The sequence below is a fragment of the Patiria miniata genome, unplaced genomic scaffold, assembly GCF_015706575.1.
Source record: "Patiria miniata isolate m_02_andy unplaced genomic scaffold, ASM1570657v1 HiC_scaffold_25, whole genome shotgun sequence".
Taxonomy (NCBI): domain Eukaryota; kingdom Metazoa; phylum Echinodermata; class Asteroidea; order Valvatida; family Asterinidae; genus Patiria; species Patiria miniata.
Genome location: NW_024037064.1, coordinates 8,807,001 through 8,830,435, shown reverse-complemented (window position 1 = coordinate 8,830,435; position 23,435 = coordinate 8,807,001). Strand labels below are relative to the sequence as shown.

General features: G+C 41.4%; 1 protein-coding gene across 2 annotated transcripts in view; it reads left to right on the top strand.

The window, feature by feature from the left end:
- Window positions 1-23,205, top strand: part of LOC119732955 (tyrosine-protein kinase JAK2-like) — a 50,935-nt gene extending 27,730 nt beyond the window's left edge. For both annotated transcript variants that reach the window (XM_038206537.1, XM_038206538.1), the window contains 14 exons: window positions 382-513; window positions 1,320-1,558; window positions 2,919-3,125; window positions 4,428-4,570; window positions 5,854-5,992; window positions 6,496-6,649; window positions 9,229-9,381; window positions 10,666-10,721; window positions 12,096-12,194; window positions 14,075-14,261; window positions 15,564-15,703; window positions 17,523-17,713; window positions 18,708-18,818; window positions 19,542-23,205. In XM_038206537.1, the coding sequence (XP_038062465.1) occupies window positions 382-513; window positions 1,320-1,558; window positions 2,919-3,125; window positions 4,428-4,570; window positions 5,854-5,992; window positions 6,496-6,649; window positions 9,229-9,381; window positions 10,666-10,721; window positions 12,096-12,194; window positions 14,075-14,261; window positions 15,564-15,703; window positions 17,523-17,713; window positions 18,708-18,818; window positions 19,542-19,761 (2,171 nt within the window). In that variant the 3' untranslated portion in view covers window positions 19,762-23,205. The remainder of the gene's footprint in view (window positions 1-381; window positions 514-1,319; window positions 1,559-2,918; window positions 3,126-4,427; window positions 4,571-5,853; window positions 5,993-6,495; window positions 6,650-9,228; window positions 9,382-10,665; window positions 10,722-12,095; window positions 12,195-14,074; window positions 14,262-15,563; window positions 15,704-17,522; window positions 17,714-18,707; window positions 18,819-19,541) is intronic.
- Window positions 23,206-23,435: the final 230 nt, after the last annotated feature.

Here is a 23,435-nt window from a genome sequence, read left to right as displayed (position 1 = left end):
TCAAAGGCAATTTCTGACCACTTGTTTATTGTTTGCATATTGTTTGACTGAAATTTCAGACTTATGAGGCGTCAGACTTATGAGGCATAAATTCCGCCTCAAAGGCCCGACGCCTCATAAGTCCGACGCCTCATAAATCCGACAATGGACAAATACTGTTTCGGACTTATATGAGGCGTCGGAGCTATGAGACGTCGGACTTATGCAGCGTCGGACCTTTGAGGCAGAATTGATAAGTGTTATGCCTCATAAGTCCGACGCCTCACAGGTCCAAAATGCTGTACTTACATGTATGAGGCTTCAGACCTACATGTATGAGGCGTCGGACTTACATGTATGATCGAACCCCTAACACATTATGTGGAAATTTTCCAATTCCAGACGGCTCTGTGGGATTGCCCGGTCAGCGAACCTTTCCAGATGTTCGCGGTCTGTCTGATTACTACCGCTGTGCAGTCAACTGTGCTTGCTTGGAAGGACCACTTATCAAAGCCATACCTTACCAACCAAGAGGTAAAAACATTGATGTGTTTATAGTGAAATTGAAGTGTAATCATAGTGTTATAGTACATTTAACACAGTGTCATTATACAGGCATATGCAAAGTTTCCTCGGATCAGCTGATTTCTTCCTCAACATTAAAACTTGAAAAGCGCTGTATAAAGTCAAGTCAAGCTAATATGTAAATTCCTTTTGTTGTTGTTACCTCCCAGTTGCATTCCAGATTATAGTGTTATCATAGTGCAATAGTTTTGTTCTTAAACTGTATAGTGTAATGAAAGTGTTATCACACTGTATATCGAAGTGTAATCATAGTGTTATGATGTTGTTAAAGTGTCATGAAAGTGGCATCATAAGTGTTATCACATTGTAATCAAAGTGTAATCGTACCGGTAGTGTTGTTGCGTCATGAGAGTTGTATCATAGAGTTATCACATTTTAAATCAAAGTGTTATTAAAATCTTGTTGTTTAGTGAAAGTGGTATCACAGTGTTATCACACTGTTATAAAAGGGTTATTTTAATATAATAGTGATGTTATAGTTTTATCATCTGCAGGTACAATGTAATCAAAGTGTTACCATAGTGTTATCAAAGTGTAATCAAAGCGTAATTATAGTGTTTTGCCATGAAACTGTGGATATAGAGAAACCACACTGACAGGGTGTGATCCAAGTGTTTATTTAGAATCACACTGTGATCATCATATAATAAAATCATAGTTCACACAGCACAGAACGTAAAGTGATAAGATTACCTGAAGTGTCAAAGCCCAATATTAAACATTCCATCCTCCTAACTGTTTTTAAATTGGTACAGAAGAGTCTCTGCGTTTACATGATCTTTCTGCTTTGCCGGAGCCACCCTCAAAGCGAACTGCCGAGCCTCAAATAGAATGGATCCAAAAGGACAACATCTCCAATCGTCGGAGGTGGAAGAAACTTGGGGGCGGGGCTTTCACATCTGTCTACAGGGGGGAAATTAGACACAGGGACAAGGGGTGGATCCAGGTGGCCATTAAGTGTCCAAATAAAGAAGCTTCACAACAGGTGCAACAGGTATGTGGGGCTTGTTTCCTTCAGATTCCTTTGGTATCCTTTACTTTCCTAAGCTTACTTTTGCTTTACATTTGCTTTACCTTGCTTTCCTTTGCTTTCCTTTGCTTTCCTTGCCTTCCTTGCCTTCCTTGCCTTCCTTTGCTTTCCTTTGGGTTTCCCTTTGCTTTCCTTGGGTTCCCTTGGGTTTCCTTTTCCTTTCCTTGGGTTTTTCTTGGCTTCCTTTACTTTCCTTGCCTTCCTTGCCTTCCTTTGCTTTCCTTTGGGTTTCCTTTTGCTTTCCTTGGGTTCCCCTGGGTTTCCTTTTCCTTTCCTTGGGCTTTCCTTGGTTTCCTTTGCTTTTCTTGGGTTTCCTTCTTTCCCCCTTTGGTTTCCCTTTGCTTTCTTTTGCTTTCCTTGGGTTTCTCTCGGTTTCCTTGGCTTTCCATTTCTTTTCGTTGCTTTCCTTGGTTTTACCTTTGTTTCCTTGGCTTACTGTTGCTTTGCTTTGCTTTCCTTGGGTTTCCCTTGATTTTCTTGTCTTTCCGTTGCATTCCTTTCAATTCCTTTGCCTTCCATGGTTTTCCCTTGGTTATATTAACTCAGGTTTCCATGGGCTTCCTCTGCTTTCCTTGGCTTTCCCTTTGTTTCCTTTGCTTTCATTTGCTTTCCTTAGTTTTCCTTGGGTTCCCTTGGTTTCTTTTGTATTCCCATACTGGGGTAGCTTCTGTTTCCTTCAGTTTGGTGGAATGAAGGACCAAAGAATTGTCTCTGTATGAAAACTGAGATGATATGTATTGCCACTCCATCAACTAAATCATTTTACATGTACACCGCAAAACCTACCTTAAAAGTGAAAGCGTTAGGCCAGTATTGTCCAAAGTAACTACTCCGTGCACAATGTATGTGTAGGTCTGCCGTTACTGGAGGTCTATGTGAGCATACAGTACTGTGTCCGGATTTGTCCATAGCTTTAAACTTGAACCCTCCTGCTGTCTGAACAGTCATAGACAATCAAAAATCAATCCTCTTGCCCTGCCATGCCTTTTACACAGGCTATAGTCACAAACAGTCAGAGCATATTTCAAGCATAAGCACTGTGACTTCCTAATCAAATTCAGTCAACAGACAAAAGCAGGCAAGTGGTAGGCACAGCTGGCTTATCAATCACCTACATGTACAGTCAAAGCATAGCTGTCAAGTCACATAAACAGTCACAGTCAGTCAATCCTGCTTTATGTAGGCTGGGAGCTCTTAACTGTTAAAGACAGTCACTTGACTGATTTTGACTGAAAGGGCAACTTTGCACAGTTTATGTTTGAATAGGAGGGAGGGATTTGAGCAATAAACTTTTAATTGGTGACAATTTATTTCTCTGCCCCAGAAATTCAGTCAGTCCGTTGACGTCATGTCGTCATGGAGCAACCAGTCCATCATCAAGTTTATCGGCATTGGGGCCGGCTTCAGTCTGATCATGGCGTTTGCGCCGTTTGGTGCCTTGGACAAGTTTCTCCAGACGAACCAAGCGGTGGTACGATTGAGCGACCAGGTTGCCATGGCAGTACAGTTGATTGATGCGCTGGAATACCTGGTATGGTGCGAAGTCGGACTGCGACAGATATTCAGATATATTTGAATTTTCAGAAGCACAAATAGTGTTGTACATGTTCATGTATATTCCTGCTGTTTTGAATATCCTAAATCAAATCAAATCAAATCAAATCAAATTCAAGTTTATTATCCACACTAAAAAGTATAGAAATTCAGCTTACACAGGCATTTCTGAACAATGACATTACAGAAAAATACTAATAAAGCCAATACATAGTACAACATACACAAATCACTAAACTCACAAAAAAATATACCAATGCAATACACTAGACATTGAGAGGACCAGGATAAATTGCACAAATAATTCTTAAGTGAACATACTAGCACACAACAATAAAAAGCCAACACCATGCAAATGACATATTACAGTAATATTGGATTATTGAAATGTTTTTATTACGGATACCAGTATGTGCCAGATACTCGGATATTGAAATATTCCGACATATTGTTGTACGTGTATATTTTGCTGTGTTGAATATTCTAATATTCAAATACCTGACTATTGAAAAATATATACGATTACATTAATGATGTGGTTATTATTGACACATATATATGTTTGAAAAATGGGATACTGATAAATGGTTATTTGAATATGTGTCATTCTGCAAATTTTTCCTGTTTTCCTGTCCGTGTTACATCTGAGATCAATGAGTTTTTAAAATAAAATTTGCCCATACACTACTTGGACCTCCAAGAGTGATAATAAGTAGCAAACTACCTACCCAACAAATGAAAAATCATTCTTAATGATACTTGAGTGGTAAATTACTAAGTACCAAGTTAACAGGGACAGGAAAATGTCACAAAGAACGTTGGACACTAAATTTATAAAATAACCCATATATTTGTTTTTGCCGAATATCCTTGCATGTCTGTTGAAATACTTGGACATGTACACCTGACAATTTGAAGAAATTTACCCAATCTCTTTTTTTCCATCAATATATTGATTTTGAAACATTCATGTGATGCGATCAAGCTATATGAGTCGTTTGTCGGGAATTTTCATTTGGAGATACGGGCCAAAATGGGGCCACTTCATCACATCACTTCATCACATATCTTGGTGTTCCGACTCCCATAATTTTTGAACTAAAGCTGGTATCAGCATGCGATGTTCACAGCAGTAATGCTGAGATTGTGCTCTTTTCAAATCTGTAATAAAAAAAAAAATGTTGACCGGAGTCGACAAACGACTCATTTAGCTTGATCGCATCACATATTTTGAGGGTATTCTGAATGTGATCATGTGGGTAATTTTCTCTGCCGTTAGGAATCACGGAAGATTGTCCACGGGAATATATGCGCCCACAATGTACTTGTTGTCAGGAGCTTGCCCCGAATCAGGGTCAAGCTGGGTGACCCCATGCTCAGCAGATACTACCACAGCTTACAGATGCCCAGAAAACTGAAATGGTGAGATGGACAAACTGACAGACCGACTGACCGTGGGCGTCAATCGGTGGGGGTCAGAGGGGCCAAGTCCCCCCTTCCCCACTTGTTAAAGTGTGTGTGTGTGTGGGGGGGGGGGTATATTGTTTGCCCCCAACACTTTTTTCATCCCTGAATATAAATTGTAGCCTACATAATGATTCTAAGGCCAAAAAAAAAAAGTCTCTGGATTCTGGTATGGAGCTTGTCCAAAAAGTGGTGCGGCGACGCGGCTTTTTTTTTTTTTTACCTGACTTTTTTTTTTTTTACCTGACTTTTTTGCTTCAAATGTCGGCTGGTGACTGCAAATGGTGCCCGACTAAACTTAGTGCAAATATATGGGAGTCCAGAGAGGCCACATAAAGCTTATTTTCGATCATAACCCCATCTAAAAACACGTTGAAATTGCGCAGCAGCAGAATTCCAGTCAAACCAGTGAGTTTGGAGGTTTTGAGGCATCATCTTTCATTGAAAAAAAAAACTTGTTCATTTTGCCGACGCGCATGGCTACGGCGACGCGCGCGCATACCAGAAACCGGAGACTTTTTTTGAGACTCAGGGTAGTGGAAGTACCATTTTCTTTGGGCCACCAAGTACAGTTGAGTTGTTTTTTTCAGTGAAACGAAATCAATTCATATGCATCCCTATGAAAATTGTTTTTGATTAGCTGAAGGAACGCTTACTTTTGTGTGATCCGTGGGCAGAACTTTAAAACGGTGTTAAGATGGTGGTCAAAATTCCGTAACTCGAAAAGTACATCAGTGATTTGAATAATTCTTGTATAACAAGAAAGCTTAACCCTAATTCCCTAGCCTGATTTATTAGGAACCATACCCATTCTGGCAAATTCCAAAACACCATATGGGAAACTGCACACACAAAATTTCTGACTTTGATTCTGGAGGTGTGTCAACCCAATGCAAAAGACTGCCAGTTTAGGGGTATCGTCATCAGTCCACCTAAAATGACGAGGATCTATTTCGAGGCACGTGCATTCAATTTACGTTGGACAATGCGCGCGCGTTGCAAGCGTTACCTGCACCGATTATGGTGACTCGCGGATACAGTACCCATCCTGACAGATTCCAACAAAACATGTTGTTGGGATTTGATGGGTTGAGTTCTGTTGGGGTTATGACTGGGCTTTCTATCCTAGATAGAAAGGCAATAATTCATTCAAAAATTGGTCCTGCCTGTTGAGTTTCGTGTATAGTGGTGCTCTGTAGAGCATTGAGTTTCTATATCATGGTGTTGTTTCTCCTATTCAGGGTGCGTTGGATAGCTCCTGAGTTGTTGCGAACCAACGCTGAGCCCACGTTGGAGAGCGATCGCTGGAGCTTTGGCATGACTCTCTGGCAGATCATGGCTATGGGCAAGATTCCCTTTGAGAACAGGTCTGACAATGAGGTAGGCTGCTCATCCAATTAATGGTCCGGGGTGAGAATTTGTCAGGATTATTCCTGATTTTGGGTCGTTTTTTTTTTTGTATTACAAGGATTTTTCCTGATTTTAGGAAATTTGTGGGTAAGGATTTTTCCCACTTAAGGGATTTTTGTCAGGATTTTCCTGCTTTCAGAATCTTTGGTCAGGATTATTTTTCAGATTTAAGGATTTTTCCTGACTTAAGGATTGTTGGTCAGGATTTTTCCTGCTTTTGGGATTTTTGATCAGGATTTTTTTTTTTTTGATTGAAGAATTTTTCCTGATTTCCTGGTTCTGAAGCACAGCCCTAATGCACGAGCATCCATGATGTTGCCTTCATTTGTGCTATCTGTTAGTTTAAGACGTCACAGCATACAGAAGTCATATCTAAACTGGGGAATATATGTTCACCCAGGAATAAATCTTAACCAAAGAGTATATTTCTTGTGCAATCTGGGCATCAGAGGTTTTTTTTTTTTAATACCAAGGTTTTGCAATTGTACACAAACGACAAGTTCCCACCATTGAGTCCCCACTACACTGAGGCCATTAACACGCTGATCAAGAACTGTTGGCATCGAGTCCCCAGTGATCGGTACACCTGTAAACACCTGTTGATGGACCTCAACCGCATCTATATGGGTGAGTTCATCACATCCGATCCCGTTAGCTCAGTGGTCAAGTGGTAAAACATCTGCACTAGAAAGCAGGAGGTCGTGGGTTTGAGTCCCACCCGAGTGATTTTTCCAACTTTCACTCGGGGAGGTAACACTGAGTATACAGTGTTTATACGCCGGTGAAAGGCAAATCCTTATTTGATTTATACATCACCCTGATGCTAAATTCCATCTTAAGAATAGTTAATGCGGTACCCGCTGCTGTGTACATCAGATTCGAACCAGCCAACCGATCTCGTCAGCTCGATGGTCGAGTGGTAAGACATCTGCTCTAGAAAGCAGGAGGTCGTGGGTTGGAGTCCCAGCCAGTGATTTTACCAACTTTCACTCGGGAGGTAACACACTGAGTATACAGTGTTTAGGCAAATCCTAATTTGATTTATACATCACCCTGATGCTAAATTCCATCTTATGAATAGTTTATGCAGTACCCGCTGCTATGTACATCAGATTCGAACCAGCCAACCGATCCGTTAGCTCGGTGGTCGAGTGGTAAGACATCTGCTCTAGAAAGCAGGAGGTCGTGGGTTGGAGTCCCAGCCAGTGATTTTACCAACTTTCACTCGGGAGGTACACGTAATACACTGCATATACAGTGTTTATACGTCGGTGAAGGGCAAAACCTAATTTGATTTACATCACCCCGACACTAAATTTCATCTTCAGAATAGTTAATGCGATACCCGCTGCTATGTACATCAGATTCGAACCAGACAACCGATTCCGTTAGCTCGATGGTTGAGTGGTAAGACATCTGCACTAGAAAGCAGGAGGTCGTGGGTTCGAGTCCCAGCCAGTGATTTTACCAACTTTCACTCGGGAGGTAATACACTGAGTATACAGTGTTTATACGTCGGTGAAGGGCAAAACCTAATTTGATTTACATCACCCCGACACTAAATTTCATCTTAAGAATAGTTAATGCGATACCCGCTGCTGTGTACATCAGATTCGAACCAGACAACCGATTCCGTTAGCTCGATTCCGTTAACTTTTGTATACGTGCAAGTTGTGGTTCACACTCGCCTCGCACGTATACAAAAGTGCAACTTTTTTTTGGTACCATTTGTCTTAAATCGCATAATTTTGTACACATTATCACTGTTTTGGGCAAAACAAAGAGTATGGCTGGATTGCTAAGGAATTTCTGTACTGATTAGTCGTAATTTGAGCAAGATGTGCGCAGTAGTTTTGGAGTTAGACAAAAAAGTATTAAGGGGGGACTTTCTTTTTTGGTTGAGTGTATCAAAATCCATAGCGTTTGCCTTATGGTGTACTTTGATTTCAAAAGACTTCCTTATGGGGTCTGTTGTTCTATTGTGTTTTGTACCCCATAAGGATGAATGTACAAGAGGATGTTGTAAGAGTTGTGTCATGTCATGGGAACTGTCATGGTTGCAGGGCCTTTGTGTTTTTAACACTACTTTTAATAAGATGGAATTTTACGTCGGAGTGATGTAAATCAAATTAGGAGTCGTCAGAAAACTTGAGCAACGGGCCGGGTGTTTTTTCCTTTTATTCCTTTGGGAAATAGCCATCTATCGCTCTTCAACATTCAAACAAAATGTAAACATGGGTCGTTTGATGTTCGGATTTAAAAGTGGCCCAAATACCAGTAGTGTTTAATACAAGTCATGTACACCCGGTAGATTTTTTGTTAATCTGTTGACTTTTTTCCCACACCAATGTTCGGTACGTTTTGTACATTAAAACCGGGAGCCAAGGATGATGTTCGGTATAGCCAAATGTTCGGTATAGCGGTGTTCGGTATAACTGCGTTCCACTGTAACACAATGAGTATACAGTGTCGATACGTTGGGGAAGAACAGAACCTAATATGAACACTACTTTTCTTAAGTAAGATTTGAGGCTTTGCATGGTGGAGATACTAAATAATGAAAGGTTTGCGGAAACGCCATGATTTTCTCAACTAAGAGAATGGTTCTGAAAAGAACCAGAGGTATTAACTCGACGTTCCGGTCAGTATGCTCTGACCGTCTTGTCCTGAAGACGGTCAAAGCATACTTTTTGTCTAACTCAAAAGCTACTGGGCACATCCAAGGGCGGATCCAGGGGGGGGGGGGGGCCAAAGGCGGCCATGGCCCCCCCCCCCCAAAACGAAACCAATTTTTTTTTTTTTTTATGTGACATCGCAATTAAGGCAGGCAATGAGTACACCACCATCTTTTCCTCAAAAAAAAATTGGTTAAAGTGGTCAGAAATTGCCTCAGATCGCACCACAGAGCATCTAGAATCCAAAAAAATGTCTGGGCCCTTAAGCGGGCCCCGAACCCCACGCCGTAATTTTTTTGACCCACTTTTTTGGGGGACCAAAAATTTTTTTGGCCCCCCAAAAAATTGTGTTCTGGATCCGCCCTTGGGCACATCTTGCTCAAATTACAACTGATCAGTACAAGCGATCCAGCCATACTCTTTGTTTGGCCCAAAACAGTGATATTGTGTACAACATTATGCAATTTTATGGTACCGAAAAAAAATGTTACACTTTTGTACATGTACTTTTCTTGTTTGGCATTGGATCAGGAGTGCAAGAGGGGGACGAAGCGGCTGCCATGCATTGGGAGGTGCTTGATGAGGAAGACGGCCCAGAGCCAATCCTGGAGGACCTCTCTGAAGGGGAGGAGGGTGGAGACGAAAGTTGGAACGATGGAGATCTGATGGACGATTCATGGCAAGGTGAGAAGATGAAGAGCATATAGGGTGGTGCATAAAGAAGGAAACCCTCTTTGATAAGAATTTTAACTTACTGAACTTAGGCCAAAAAAAAATATTCGGTCTCTGGTCAGACCAAAGTTCCAGAATTGACGCGGCCACGCGGATTTTTTTTTTTTTTCTTTTTTTTTTTTCTTCAAGCTTGGATTGTACAGACAAGGTGGGTACTATTTTGCTTTTTTGGTGTCCTCATGTACATTGGTGTCCTTCATAATTTGCCTGGGTGCAATTTCCCATTCCTTGGTGCTCTTTGGTAAAAAAAATTGAGGTGCGGAAATAGAGGGCGCTGTTGGAGCTACCGCGGAACATTTTGGGAAAAAAAAAAGATCGACGCGCATGATTAAAATCGACGCGCGCTGACCAGAGACCGACTTGTTTTTTTTTTTTGGCCTTCAACTTTTTTTTTTTTAATAATGCAGTGAAGTAAAGGTCTCCAACCATACCCATCCATGGTGAATAAATCTTTTAAAAAATCGCAAGGGGAGTTACATGTAGGTTGGCCTCGACCATATGATACTATGGGGGAGTGGGGAATGTGCATAAACATATATACAAGTCTAGTGGATATACGTGGGGGGGTCAGGTTGGCGTAGCAGTACTTTCCTCGCCTTCCACCGCTGTGACCCGGGTTCGAATCCGGCCTGGGTCAATATGTGGATTGGGTTTTCAGCCCCTGCCTGATTCCGTGGGGTTTTCCCCAGAATATTCTTCTGGGCTTTTCCTCCGACCTCTAAAACTGTCATTTCTTCTCATTGTCTCCTCTTCACAGGTTTCTTCAGGCTTGCGAGCTACAGTGCCTAGGGCGCTTTTGAGGAATCCTTGGTTTCATTACCAGAAATGATTGATAATAATAATAATACTAAGAAGAAGAAGAATAGTGTTGTGCTAATTTGAATATAAGTCACCAAAATCACTTTTGTCGTGCAAGTCTAGTGTAGTCATGGTAGTGTTGTTTGTCTTCAAATCAAGCTCCGGAGCTGGAATAAAGCCGTCTGTGGACAAACAGATTTGGCACATGAAAAATTTAAACTACCGTAGACAAAATAAGCATTTGCAATCATTGGCATAGCGCACACACTGTTAAAACCAACAGGTCAATGGACCCAACCATTTGATACTATGGGGGAGTGGGGAATGAGCAATAACATATGCAATTCCAGTGGATATACATGTATTCTATTGGGTGTACTGACAAGGGGCTGTTTTAACCGGTATATTGTGTCACTTTCTGTTTTTTTATTCGTATAGTTCCATCGTTCTTCAACAATACGATGCCCACTTACCCAGGACAAGGTTCCAATCAGGTATTTCAGCTTTAAATTTACATATGTGATGCGATCAAGCTAAATGAGTCGTTTGTCGGGAATTTTTATTTGGAGATACAGGCCAAAATAAGATTACTTCATCACATCACTTCGTGACATATCTTGGTGTTCCGACTGCCATTATTTTTGAACTGAAGATGGTATCAGCATGGGGTTTTCACAGCAGTAATGCTGAGATTGTGCTCTTTTCAAATCTGTAAAAAAATAAAAATTGACCACGGTCGACAAACAACTCATGTAGCTTGATCACATCACATCTGCAGTTTTCTTGTATTTTTTTTCCTGAGATTTTAATTTTCCCATTCCTAAATACCTGACACAGTTTTCCCCATCATTCCTATTGGAAGAGCTCATCATGCGAATGGTTTTAAACCACTGATAAAATATTTGCTGGTTTTTAACACAATTCTCGCATTCTGCGCCACATCTTGCATTCTGCGCCACATTGTGCAGTATGTGCCATGTGGGCGCCAATCTCCATATAAGGAGATTTTTAGTACTTATGCATGTGAGGCGAATACCATGAACATGGCCAGAGGGATATGTTTCACAAAACATGAAGTAAATTGTTGAACAAAATTATTGGAAATTTGTGAATTTTGACTTGCTCTGACTTTTTGACCAAATATATTGATGAATGGGAATAAATATGTGCTTGGCTGGTTTCGAACAAGTACGTTTTGATAAATCTGGATTGTATATTGTATATTATCTTAAGCAAACTTGAATCCTCGATCCTGATTGGTCGATCCATGGCAACAAGCCGTGCTACATATTACCATACCGCACGGCCACGGTCCATACCGCACTCCGCGTATTGCGCTATTCTAAGCCTACGCGACGCGATTAGTGCTGCACAATTCACTGTGAATTCAAAAGTTGCGCGTAGGTTGCGTGTTCCAACTTTACTGTGCGTCAAGTTTGCTTGAAGATAAATTCGTTATCGCGCTCGCGCTCGTGGAACACGGAAAATGTAGTGCGTCTGTGTCCCACATACCACTCGGCCTTCGGCCTCGTGGTATGTGGGACACAGACGCACTACATTATTCCGTGTTCCACTCACGCTCGCAAGATAACTAATATAATATATATATTACCGTAATCCTTCTGTCTTTCTATTTATTATGATGTACTTTACATTTATTGTTGATTCTTTAATGCGCTTTTGATCAATTATATGCAAAAAGCGTATTATAAATTTAAATTACTATTATTGTTATTATTATTGTAATCCCACCCTACCGGTTCCACCTTTGCGCAGTTTTGTTGTGTAAAGAAAACAAAAATGGCACAAAAAGTAAATGATTGGATGTACATGTACATTAATTTTGCAATTTTTATTACTAACTGCAGAATGACGGATATCCAAGCACGGGGCGGCTGATGAAGTTCTATGGCATCGATAGGGTTACAGAGGGAACATTGGAGATAATTGGAAGTCCCATCGGGAAGGTGAGTACCTGAGTCACTGAAGTGGCTGACAGTGCCCTCATCTATGTTTAACCTTTCGTACTGATTGACTGTCACTTTCACTTACACTGGTCTTGGACCAGCTATCCGCTCCGTTCACAAGTACCCCCTCACCGGCAAAGAAAGTACAGTTGGGGGTGACTGAACGACGCCATCTTGCCTGACTGCAATATTTTGCTGTGAAGCGCAGCCACTGCGTGTACATAGTAGAAATCCCCTGGTGTACTTGCGTCACACACAAGGAACGTGTTCATCTTTTCAACCATGAACAAAATATATCAGAGAACAAAAAAGAACAATATCGTCCACGATTCCCAGCATACGTCCGCAATTGGGGTCGTGTACAAAACCTATGGGAGTCTTTGTAAAAAGTACAAACAAAAGAGGGACAATAGGATGTCCACGATCGACGGTGAACACACGTTTGTGTGTGCGCGCGTCAACAAGCGAAATGTATGTGTCCCGCTCATGGGACGTCGTTGCTAGGTAAAAGGGCGCCCTCTTGGCACGGACCCCATACGAGGCTTGTTTATTCGTATGAGTAAACCCATGCATGATGTTTGTGATGTAGCTACACCACATGTCTATTGCTACTTTTTTCCTGTACGTCCACGAGATGATTTTGCCTTTAAAATACCAGGGTCTTTTCCATTCCAAGATTTTGTTGTTTATATTTTTTTACTCTGCCCATGTACCGTAACACTATCTGGAAGATCCCTTAAAGCTACAGTCCATCATTTGTAATTTGTGCATTTTGTTCGTTTGAAGCAACAAAAGAGTTCAAAATCTAATGAAGGATAATGAGCAACTAACCTGATGAAGTTTCAGCTCAGCTTCAGCTGAACATTCCGAGAAAAACAGCATTCTAAGATCTCAATTTCAAATCAAAAGTTACTGAATCATGTTTTGAATTGTTTTGAATTGCAGCTATACGCGACGTCGCGCACTGATCCGACGAATTACAACAACCGCGCGCGCGTGTGCGTCGTTCCAATACTTGTGCGCGCTGCACTGAATAACAAAACGAACTACCGTATTAATTAAATTTTCCTACGGTGCTTCTTAAGAATCACCGTTCGAAAGGCCTTCTTTCGTTGATTACTTCAAAATGACAGCTTCCCAGAAAGAATAATTTCACAGGGAGTTTAGTCCCCTTACTATCTTTCAACCAAGTATGTTTTTGAACAATAATTACGCCAGTTACTTTTCGGATGGCTGCAAATGATGGACTCTAGCTTTAAGGCTACTTGCCAAACCACAGGTGGTCGTCCGGGCCATCCCCTCTGGACACACACACAAATATAAACAGGCCACATAAATACATTTACAGCTCAATAATTGAGGATTTCCAGTTTTTGTGCACCAATTTAAACAATAAAAACATGAAAGACTGTTTCATTTCTGGGCTTAAAAAAAACATGTAACACTAGATTTACTGAAAATGTGCCAGTATCATTGCACGGGTGCAGTTGAAATACCGAACTGGCATATTGAATAGCATGGGCGTAGCGAGGGGGGGCAAGGGGGGGCACTTGCCCCCCCCCCCCCCCCCCCCCCGGAAAAGCAAAAAAAAAAAAAAAAAAAAAAAAAGGAAGAGGAAAAAGAAAAAGAGGCGCGAAGACAAAGTGGTGTAAATTTAATGAGTGGGGGGGGGGGGGGGGGGGCAAAATGTCCCTGCCCCCCTCTAAAACTGATAAATCGAGAATGTGTTGAGAAATACAAGCATTTTTTGGCAAAACAATTTTTTGCCACCCTCTAGAAAAAATCCTGGCGACGCCCATGTTGAATAGAATTTTGTGTGCTTTGGGACCTGTGTAACTGGGCTTGCGTTGCTCTGTTTTTTTGCGTTTTTTTTATCTTAGGGTAACTTTGGGTTTGTCTATCAAGGCGTCTGGACTCGAGGTCCTATGAACTACTTACCGGTGGCCATCAAAGAAATCAGAAGAGAAAAGTCAACAGAGCAAGAACTGCAACAATTTGAGAAAGAGATCGAACAGCTGTCCAGTTTTGACCACAAGAATATCGTCAAGGTGCTGGGGGTCATGGAAGGTGGGTACCAGTCTTTCTTCGTATTTCTCTGTAAATTTATAGGGATGAGATTGTCAATTTGAAAACAAGGACTCGAGAATTGGATGAAATGCATTCTTTTCAGGCATTCCTATATGGGCCTTATGCACAAGTTTGCCATTTTTGTCGTGTTCCCTGAATGTATTTCATTAATTGTGAACTGTTGAATGGGATGGTGCCAGACTATTTATTCACTATCGCCTCACTTATCTTTTTTTTTTTAAAATGTGGCTTAAAACAGAGTTTTCTAGTTACAAATTTTAAGTGATTCATCAGAGCAGACTGGTATTAATTTGTAACGTCATTGCTTTTATTTCTCTACACAAGTTCCAGAAATGAAGATTTTACCTCATTCTCAATCCAATATGGCTGACTCGTGAATGAGGTCAATAGACTAGTTCAGCGAACAGAATTAGAAGCCATTGTTCCACTTCCAATCCATTTGCATGCCGCACGTGTAGTTAAAAACAACTGCGTAACCATTTTGGTAACCTACCTGAGTGCAACTTTATCTCGGCAGCCTGGTTCCATTCATTAGTGAAGTTTTTACTTTTTTCAATGACTGCCCACTATTTATAAAGTCAGTCATTGTTGATTTGTCATATCAATCACTCCGGTCTGTGGATATAATGGGCAGGCATCAGCTTTTGTGAATTGAAAGAGCCAAACGTTTAAATGTTTCTTAAAATATTTTTGCTCATTTTTTACAAAATTAAACACGACGTCACATCCTTAGGTGATACAAATGTAGAAGTGATATCGTGCCCGGATTGGTCAGTACAGAGATGCCACTTTTCTGGTTCATACCAGAATTCCGGTTTTTCCAGCCTGGCACAACGTTGTTCATTGAAGTAGTCTTAAAAACAAGTCTTTGTTGTTGCTGAGCCTGCATGCGATACAGGCGGCCAACTATGTACATGTAATTGGGTGCAGTATACAACGGCACCTCACGTGCATGCACTGTGTGCGGGTGTGGTGTGTGAAACACACACATTTCATTCAGCCTGGAAATCAAGCCTATCATTTCAGTTATCAGTGGATTCCAATTGCAGTGATATATGTGAACACACATATATTGTTATAAGTTCTTAGTCCCAAATCTTAATTCCTTGTATCTTAGTCTTAAATTAATTGGTGAAATAAATTATTGTTATTAGTTTGGAAATCCTCACAAAATTTAACAAGCATTATTTCTGTAGCCAGGACAAGTTTTGCCTGGCGGCCAGAGTTTTAATTTGCAACCCAAGTTTCATTGTATTTTTTGCTCTGGTTGTATTTGCACAGCTGGGCCGGATAACCCACTGCGTCTGGTCATGGAGTATTTACCCCTTGGAGCTCTGAGTGAATTCATGCTAGGAAAGCGAGAGAAAAAGTTGGTAGTCAGTCTGTCGACGATGTTGACATTTGCACAGCAGGTGGCACAGGTGGGTGCACAAACTCTTATTTAACTATACTCCCGAGGACAATGCTTTGTGTTTTCCTCTGTCCCTGTAATATGACCCACTTCCATAGACTAAGCATTTACCTCTTGGTATAGAACACGTAGACAATGTTGACATTGGCACAGCAGGTGGCACAGGTGGGTGCACAAACTCTTGTTTTACTATATTCCTGAGGACAATGCTTTGTGTTTTCCTCTGTCCCTGTAATATAATACACTCCCATAGACTAAGCATTTACCTCTTGGTATAGAACACGTAGACAATGTTGACATTTGCACAGCAGGTGGGTGCACAAACTCTTGTTTTACTATACTCCCGAGGACAATGCTTTGTGTTTTCCTTTGTCCCTGTAATAAAACACACTCCTTTGGACTAAGCACACAAACCTTCCACAGAGGACCGTAAGACCCAACTCCTGAGGACTGAAAGGATCTGTTGTTCTCCCTTTGTGTGTCTGTCCTAGGGGGTTATGTAGAACAAGTACACACAACCTTACATGCATTAACTTGTGGGAAGAGCTTTGTTTTCCTTCTTTTGTTCCCCTTTCCTCCCCCTTTCCTCCTATTGAAATCTAAAACTCTATGGCGCTTCCCTTATGGGGAAGACATAGAAAAGACTCCCTTGTGGGGTCTTTCGTTCTATTTTGTTCTATTGAACATTGCTCTTTCATTTTTTCCTCTTTATTCTGTGCATACAGCATACCATTATTTGATGCACAATGTGTTCTTGTGTTCTTTTTGTGTCTTGTAATGTTTGATTTGTTGTCTTTGTAGAAAAGACGTTTCTACATATTAAAGCCTTTTGGTCTTTTGAATATGCCTCCATATCAGCCGCCCCCTTTTTTGTGAAAGTCTATCTTGTAAATTCTCCCTCTGAATGTATCTCTGTATAATTGTCATCATTATTTATTGACTATTGTGTCTTGGTGTACATGTATATTCTTGTTCTGTGGTCCAATGGTTATGGTGTTGGACTCGTGTGCCGTGGTACATGGGTTCAAATCCTGACTGTGGGAACATGGTGCTTGTGCTCTTGAGCAAGGCACTTTACCATTATTTGCTTCATCCTTCGGATGGGACATAAAGCCGTAGGTCCCATGTGTTGTGTAATGCACGTTAAAGAACCCAGTTACACTTATCGCTAAGAGAAGGGGTTTGCCCTGGTGTTTCTGGCAGTGGCTGCAATATGCGCCGCAGCACCTCGTAAACCATGGTTCTCATACCGTATTTCAAATGTACTTCATTTACCTGTCTCTAGTAATAGACATAATTTCCAGCGCCTTGAGTACCTAATTGTTGGTAGATAGGTGCGCTATATAAGACTTCGGTATTGTTATTTATCTTCAAGTAAACTTGAATCCTCGGTCCTGATTGGTCGATCCATGGCAACAAGCCGTGCTACATATTACCATGTAGCACGGCCACGGTCCATACCGCACTCTGCGTATTGCGCTTTTCTAAGATGCAAGCCCCACTCCGTACAACACGCACGTGCAACAGGATAACTGCTGAAAAGTTTGTGTACAGTGTGCGTGTTCCATCTTTACTGTGCGTCAAGTTTGCTTGAAGATAAATTCGTTAACACACTCTCGCTCGTGGAACACGGAAAATGTAGTGCCCCTGTGTCCCACATACCACGAGGCCGAACTACATTATTCAGTGTTCCACTCGCACTCACGGGATAACTTATAGTATATGTCTATTTGAATTGCATTAAATTGAATGAACATTTTGATAAACCTTTTCAACATCAAATGTAGATACCCATTCTCAGCGAACAAGTTTTGTGTTGTGTTTTGAAGGGTATGGCATATCTGGGAGTAATGAACGTAGTGCACAGGGATCTGGCTGCGCGTAATGTCCTGGTGGCCTCAGACGCATCAGATACCACGGAGCCGGAAGTCAAGATCAGCGATTTTGGCCTTGCACGGAAGTACACCACCGAAGGGTATTATGAAACCTCCGGACAAAACAGACAGCTGCCCCTCTTGATGTGAGTAGTCTGACAAAATTTATTGCTCGAAATGTATAACTCGGAAAATTAAATGCACTGCCTATTTGGGGTGTCCTTTTCAATGCATTGTTTGTATTGTGTCAATACGGACAACCTTTTTGAGTTCCACAAAACCTAAACAGAAATTATATTTTTTTTCTATTTTGTTCCAAGCGTTGTCAAAGTTTATACACATGTATGTAATTAGCAATTTGTTGCCAATCATTCTTTATTTTGTAGAAAATTATGATTAGATCTTCATATTGTATCTAATTTAGGACACCAGCGGTTAAATCTTTCGTTGGTTTGAATTCTTATCTACGTGGTATGCAGAGCATGTACCACACGCCATTTCATGCTTGAGTGCCAGCAAGTTGTGCTGGCAGATCCCAGTTTGTGTTTGGATAAGAACATTCCAGCAACCTTGTTTAAGTGAAAATATTATTCATAGAATTTGCAATTTTTTTATGCATGAATAAAGGCCGAATGTATTGCTCATGTAAGGTGAACAGATTCCTTGGAATCTTAGCTCAATGATATTTGGGCCGATCTCAATTCACATTGGGGACGAGTTCCAGATAAGCTCCGGACATTGTATCCGATGTAAGTTGCAGGGTTCTGAACAACTTCCCTGCAATCTTCCTGCAGTGAAAGTTGTCAGTGTTGGTCAGTCAAGTAGATGTTAACGAAAATTTTGTCGGAGCATGTTCGGGACACATGCAGAGCTTCTTCTGAACAAAGTGATTCTACCTGCAGTTTGTCGGGAGCTCGTTCCAGATGTTAATTGAGATGAGCCCTTACCTTGTTTACGGCCTGAAAACGTAATCGCGGGAAATTTCAGGGGAGATTTTCTGGATTGTGCAATTATAATGCCTAGTACAATGGACCTATTGACCTGACGTTTCGTGGATGTCGAGCTCTGTTAGTATTTGACATGTTAGATGCTTCATTCAGCCACCTGTGTTTGATGCTGTTTTGGTTTTGATTTATGCAGGTACGCCATTGAATGCATTTGGCCTGATCGGGCCAAGTTCAGCAGCATGAGTGATGTCTGGAGCTTCGGCATTCTCCTGTGGGAAATCTTCTCCTACGGTGCAAAACCAGTGTGAGTCAGGCTATCCAGTAATAGACAAATCCACTAGGCCCTGCCCACTGTGCACACAGGCAAAACAGGTCCCCCCCCCCCTACTGAGCAAACAGGAAACAATTAATAGATGAAACCTTGTCGCCCCCCCACTGAGATTTGAGTTTCTAAAAAAATTATCATTGATCTACATGACGCCCCCCATGAAATGTTCCAGCCCCCCCAGTGCCCCCCCCCCCCCCCACTGAAAAATTCCTGGCTACGCCACTGGCAACAAAACATGCCCCTCCTCAATACATGCAGGCAACAAAACACACCCCTCCTCAATACATGCAGGCAACAAAACACGCCCCTCAATATATGCAGGCAACAATACACACCCCTTCTCAATACACGCAGGCAAAAAAACATGCCCCCTCCTCAATACACGCAGGCAAAAAAACAAGCCCCTCCTCATTACACGCAGGCAACAGAACTACCTCTGCAATATACACAGGCAACAATAAAATACTGCTCCTCATCACATGCAGGCAACAGAACATGCCCCTCCTCAATACATGCAGGCAACAACGCGTGCCCTTTCTAACTGCATGCATGCAAACAACATGTGACCCTTCTCAATACACGCAGGCAACAAAACAGGCCCCTCCTCAATACACACATGCAAAACACTGCACTAATGTCACACTGCAGCTTAAAACTGTCTTTGATGTTTTTTGCTTGTTTGCATTTGCGCCTCTTTAGGTACAGCGATGCAGATGGAACAAAACGTCGTGTGGAGGACGTGGAAGTGTTTCTTCGGCAGGGAAAACGGCTTCCATTGCCAGCTGGCTGCCCGCAGATCATGTACACCATGATGAACGATTGCTGGCGGCTTGATAAGCACAAGCGACCACCATTCTTAGAGTTGGTGGACCGCCTAGGAAAATTGCTTGAAGACCCGTCGGTCGTGCACAGTTCGTAGTGAGTGTTTTTGCAGGAATGTAAAGGGTGCTGTCGGTTCACACATGGGCTGCCTTTGCAGTCTGGTTTCCAGTGGGCATTGTGTACCAGATTGATGCGGAGAGGTAAAGATTATCGTGAGCACCAGTCTGGACACGAAGGGGAGTCTTTTCGTCTCTGTTGGTTTTGTGCAAGAATTATACAGGCTGCTGCTGGTTTATATATACTCAGCTGCCATTGCGGTCTGGTTTCCAGACTGCATTGTGCACTAGATTGATGCGGAGAGGTTAAGAGACCATCACGAGAACCTGTCTTGGACACAAAGGGGATCAAGTCTTCTTATCACAGTGGATATTGTGTTGGAATGTAGAGGATGCTGCTGGAGAAACAACTTACAGGAGCTGAACGAAGATTTCTCGTGTGTGTGTGCGGCAGGTTAGCAAGACTTCCCATCTAGTTCAACAGAGCATGATTGAATCACGTCTTGGTTAATTCTATGGAGACCACCAAAGTATCAGTAGTTGGCTCCTCCAGCGCAAACAAATCTAGCTCTCTGCATATGTACATGCTGTAAACAACCCTATTAAGGTCATACTGTGGATTATTTACAATTTTGTGTAAAATGTGAAATTTTAGAGCCTGTGGCTATGGAAGAGTGGTTTTGCTTCGAAAACCCAAAGGATGTTATTTTTATATTTCGAATGAAATTGGGTCGACGAGGGTGTGGTTGAGTACTCAGCTCATTGAACTTCCAGGATGGGTTTCGGTATGGCATTCGTTGTAGCGATAGCTCGCCCGGTCTCTTTTTTGCCCCTTGTCAATTAAGCCATGACATGATCCAGCGATATTACTCGATTTTTCCATTCCCTTGGAATACAAAATCTTATCAAAGGATTTTCACACAATTTGTAAACGTGTTTTGTTTAGTGTGTATATTGCAGCATCATGTAAGTGCAAATGACGTTTTGGCAGTGATTCGATTCATTTCAGAAAATCCCCATGGGGAAAATTTGGGCGGGGAAGGGACCCCCTTCTTTTTTCCTACTCTGTGCTTTGTTGGATAGCGGTCGCATATTGTTAAGTTTTCTGTATTTAGGTGCTGCATTAACTCGGCATTAGGGTATAAAAATGTACATAAGTTGGATCTCGGTAGAAGACAAGGCACCAGAAATCACTGATGATCAATGACAGCTGTTGAATATTCATATATCCAAATATGCTGCAGCCCCTAAGTGAATAAATGAATAAATCAGCAGTAGGTGGTGCTTTATACCAAGAGGTGTGGCCAAGTGGGATCACTTTGGACTCTACGTTTAGTTAATAGTGTAGTGATCTAAAAAAAAATATATTAAAAAAAATTAAAAATGCTTTAGCTTTTATATTATACGGGTGTAACTTGGTCAAGGCAAACTGTCGTTTCAAAAGTACAGGTATAAATGGTTCGGAAATACCTGTATCAAGTAGGCATAAGTAGGTACAAATGGGTATACATGTAAATAGGTACAAATGGGTAAAAATAGATATAAGTCATACATGTAGACAGTTATAACTGGGCATACATTTGTAAATGTGCACAAATGTACAGGCTCAAATGGGTGAAAATTGATTTTGTTAAATACAAAAAGGTGTCAAGTTGACATAAATGGGTGCAGCATGAAATAGGTTAAGGTGAATAAATTGGGTGCGAAACCTGGGGAAGAATTTGTACTGATCTCCCATCTGAAGGAAATCTAAGTAATCTCAGTTAATTGAAAGACTGACAATTTGTCTAGTATTAAAATTGTGCTGTTCATATTGTTAAAGTTACGTGTTCAAAGGTCAACAGTTAAACGGTGGTTACAAATCTATGTAATTCTTGAAAATTCAGTTTGTTTCGCCAATTTTGCGCTGGATTTATTGCAATTAATAGAATATTATAAAGTTAAATGCTACATGTACATGCACATAAGAAGACTAAATAGATCTGTATATATCGCTTTGGGTTTACTTTCGCCCAGTTGCGAGCTTATTGTGCAAGTGCTTGTAAAGGTTTTGGATCAGTGCATACAACTGGTTCGCAGCGTTGATCATGTCAGTAAATGAGGTGTTTATGTTAATTAGTAACTGTATAAAGTATATCATGGGCCCCAGAAAGTTCTGATACTTAATGATGTCAGTGTTTACAGGTGTGTTTTATTGAAGGAGTTGGGTTGGGACGAGGCGAGAGGATATCGCCCTTCCTTCACTCACACACCGTCGTGGGGACTTTGCCAATTATCAACGTAGCAGTAGAAGTAGAAGTTTTACAACTTGTGGAGGAAATGCATACTTCGCAAAGCATTGTTAATACCGGTAATTACTTGCAGCCTTCCTTGATGAATACACGCACATTCTGTGCATGTGTATGCTTGGAAGTGTTGACCCATGTCACCAGTTGTTCTATCCAATGAGAGCACAAAGACATTTAGTGCCTCTTATGATGGAACGGTTGTCAAATGTAGTACCAACCTCTAACCCATAATACGGTATGGTTTCTAGACCAAACGATTCAGACTACTTATCCGACAAATCTTAGGCCAGGTAGCCGACATGTAAACAAAATAAGGTTTACCAAACACGGCCAGAATCATGCCAGTTCCGAAAATGTCCGAAGTTTGCCGAATTCATTTCGCTGACACGCGGATGCTCGCATTATGTATGCCGAGAAAATGTGACGCGTCCCCAGCAATTTTACATCTTACTGTTACAGAACGTTTTCACAAAGTTTTACTTGAAAATGGTTCACTGCCTTACAGCAGATTGTTACCGCACCAGTTACAACCACAGTTGTACTTATTTTCGCTTCAAAGAGAAACAGCTAGCCATAGCGAAAAAATGGTATAAAGGACCGTTGCAATGCGCTTGATCAAGTAATCACGGCTGCACCGAGCTGACCACGGGCGTAAACGTAGTTTTCATTCAGCAACAAAATACATGTCATGCTTGTCATCACTTTTGAACATTTGGAATTCATAATTGTCTGCGCATTACAATTTCAATGGCAGGCGTATTGCCAAGTATTGAATGTATCTTTCCCTACATGTACCGTACGTAGAAAATGAACCCAGAATGCACTCGTACGGGGTGGAGGGTGGGGCCTTACTGCGACATGTTCTACTTTTGAATGTGACGGTTACCTTATGACATATACATAACATGTACATTAGGATCATGTGGTCAGGGAACCAGACTAACCGTGAGAAAGCACACGTGTATCAAGCAGTGACGTCATTATGTATCGGGTTCATGGGTAATAATGATGGTGCATGCCCAGTTGGGCATACTGTAGGAGTGCCTTGACTGTTCATGTGATCTATTAAGAATCATTGTATTTTATATATCAAAATAATTTACATATTTATGAATATGTATGACGAATTATAAAATATGTGTATCGAAACGTAATAAAGGGATGTGACATGATGCGCGTCCGTGGGACTTAACTTTACTTCGAAGCATGATGGTTGGACGACTTGGACTAAGTCAACTAATTGGAACTCGAGTCTTATGAACTCCTATGACACCCATCCCTTTGCTTGTAGGAACTATAATGTTTCCCTCACACGTAACTAGTTTTATAACGAGGCACGCGCAAAACAACCAATGAGTCCGTATTTCACGGAGTCTTTATTTCATACGACACCGGAGCACTGGTTACCAAGAACCACGCGCATCATA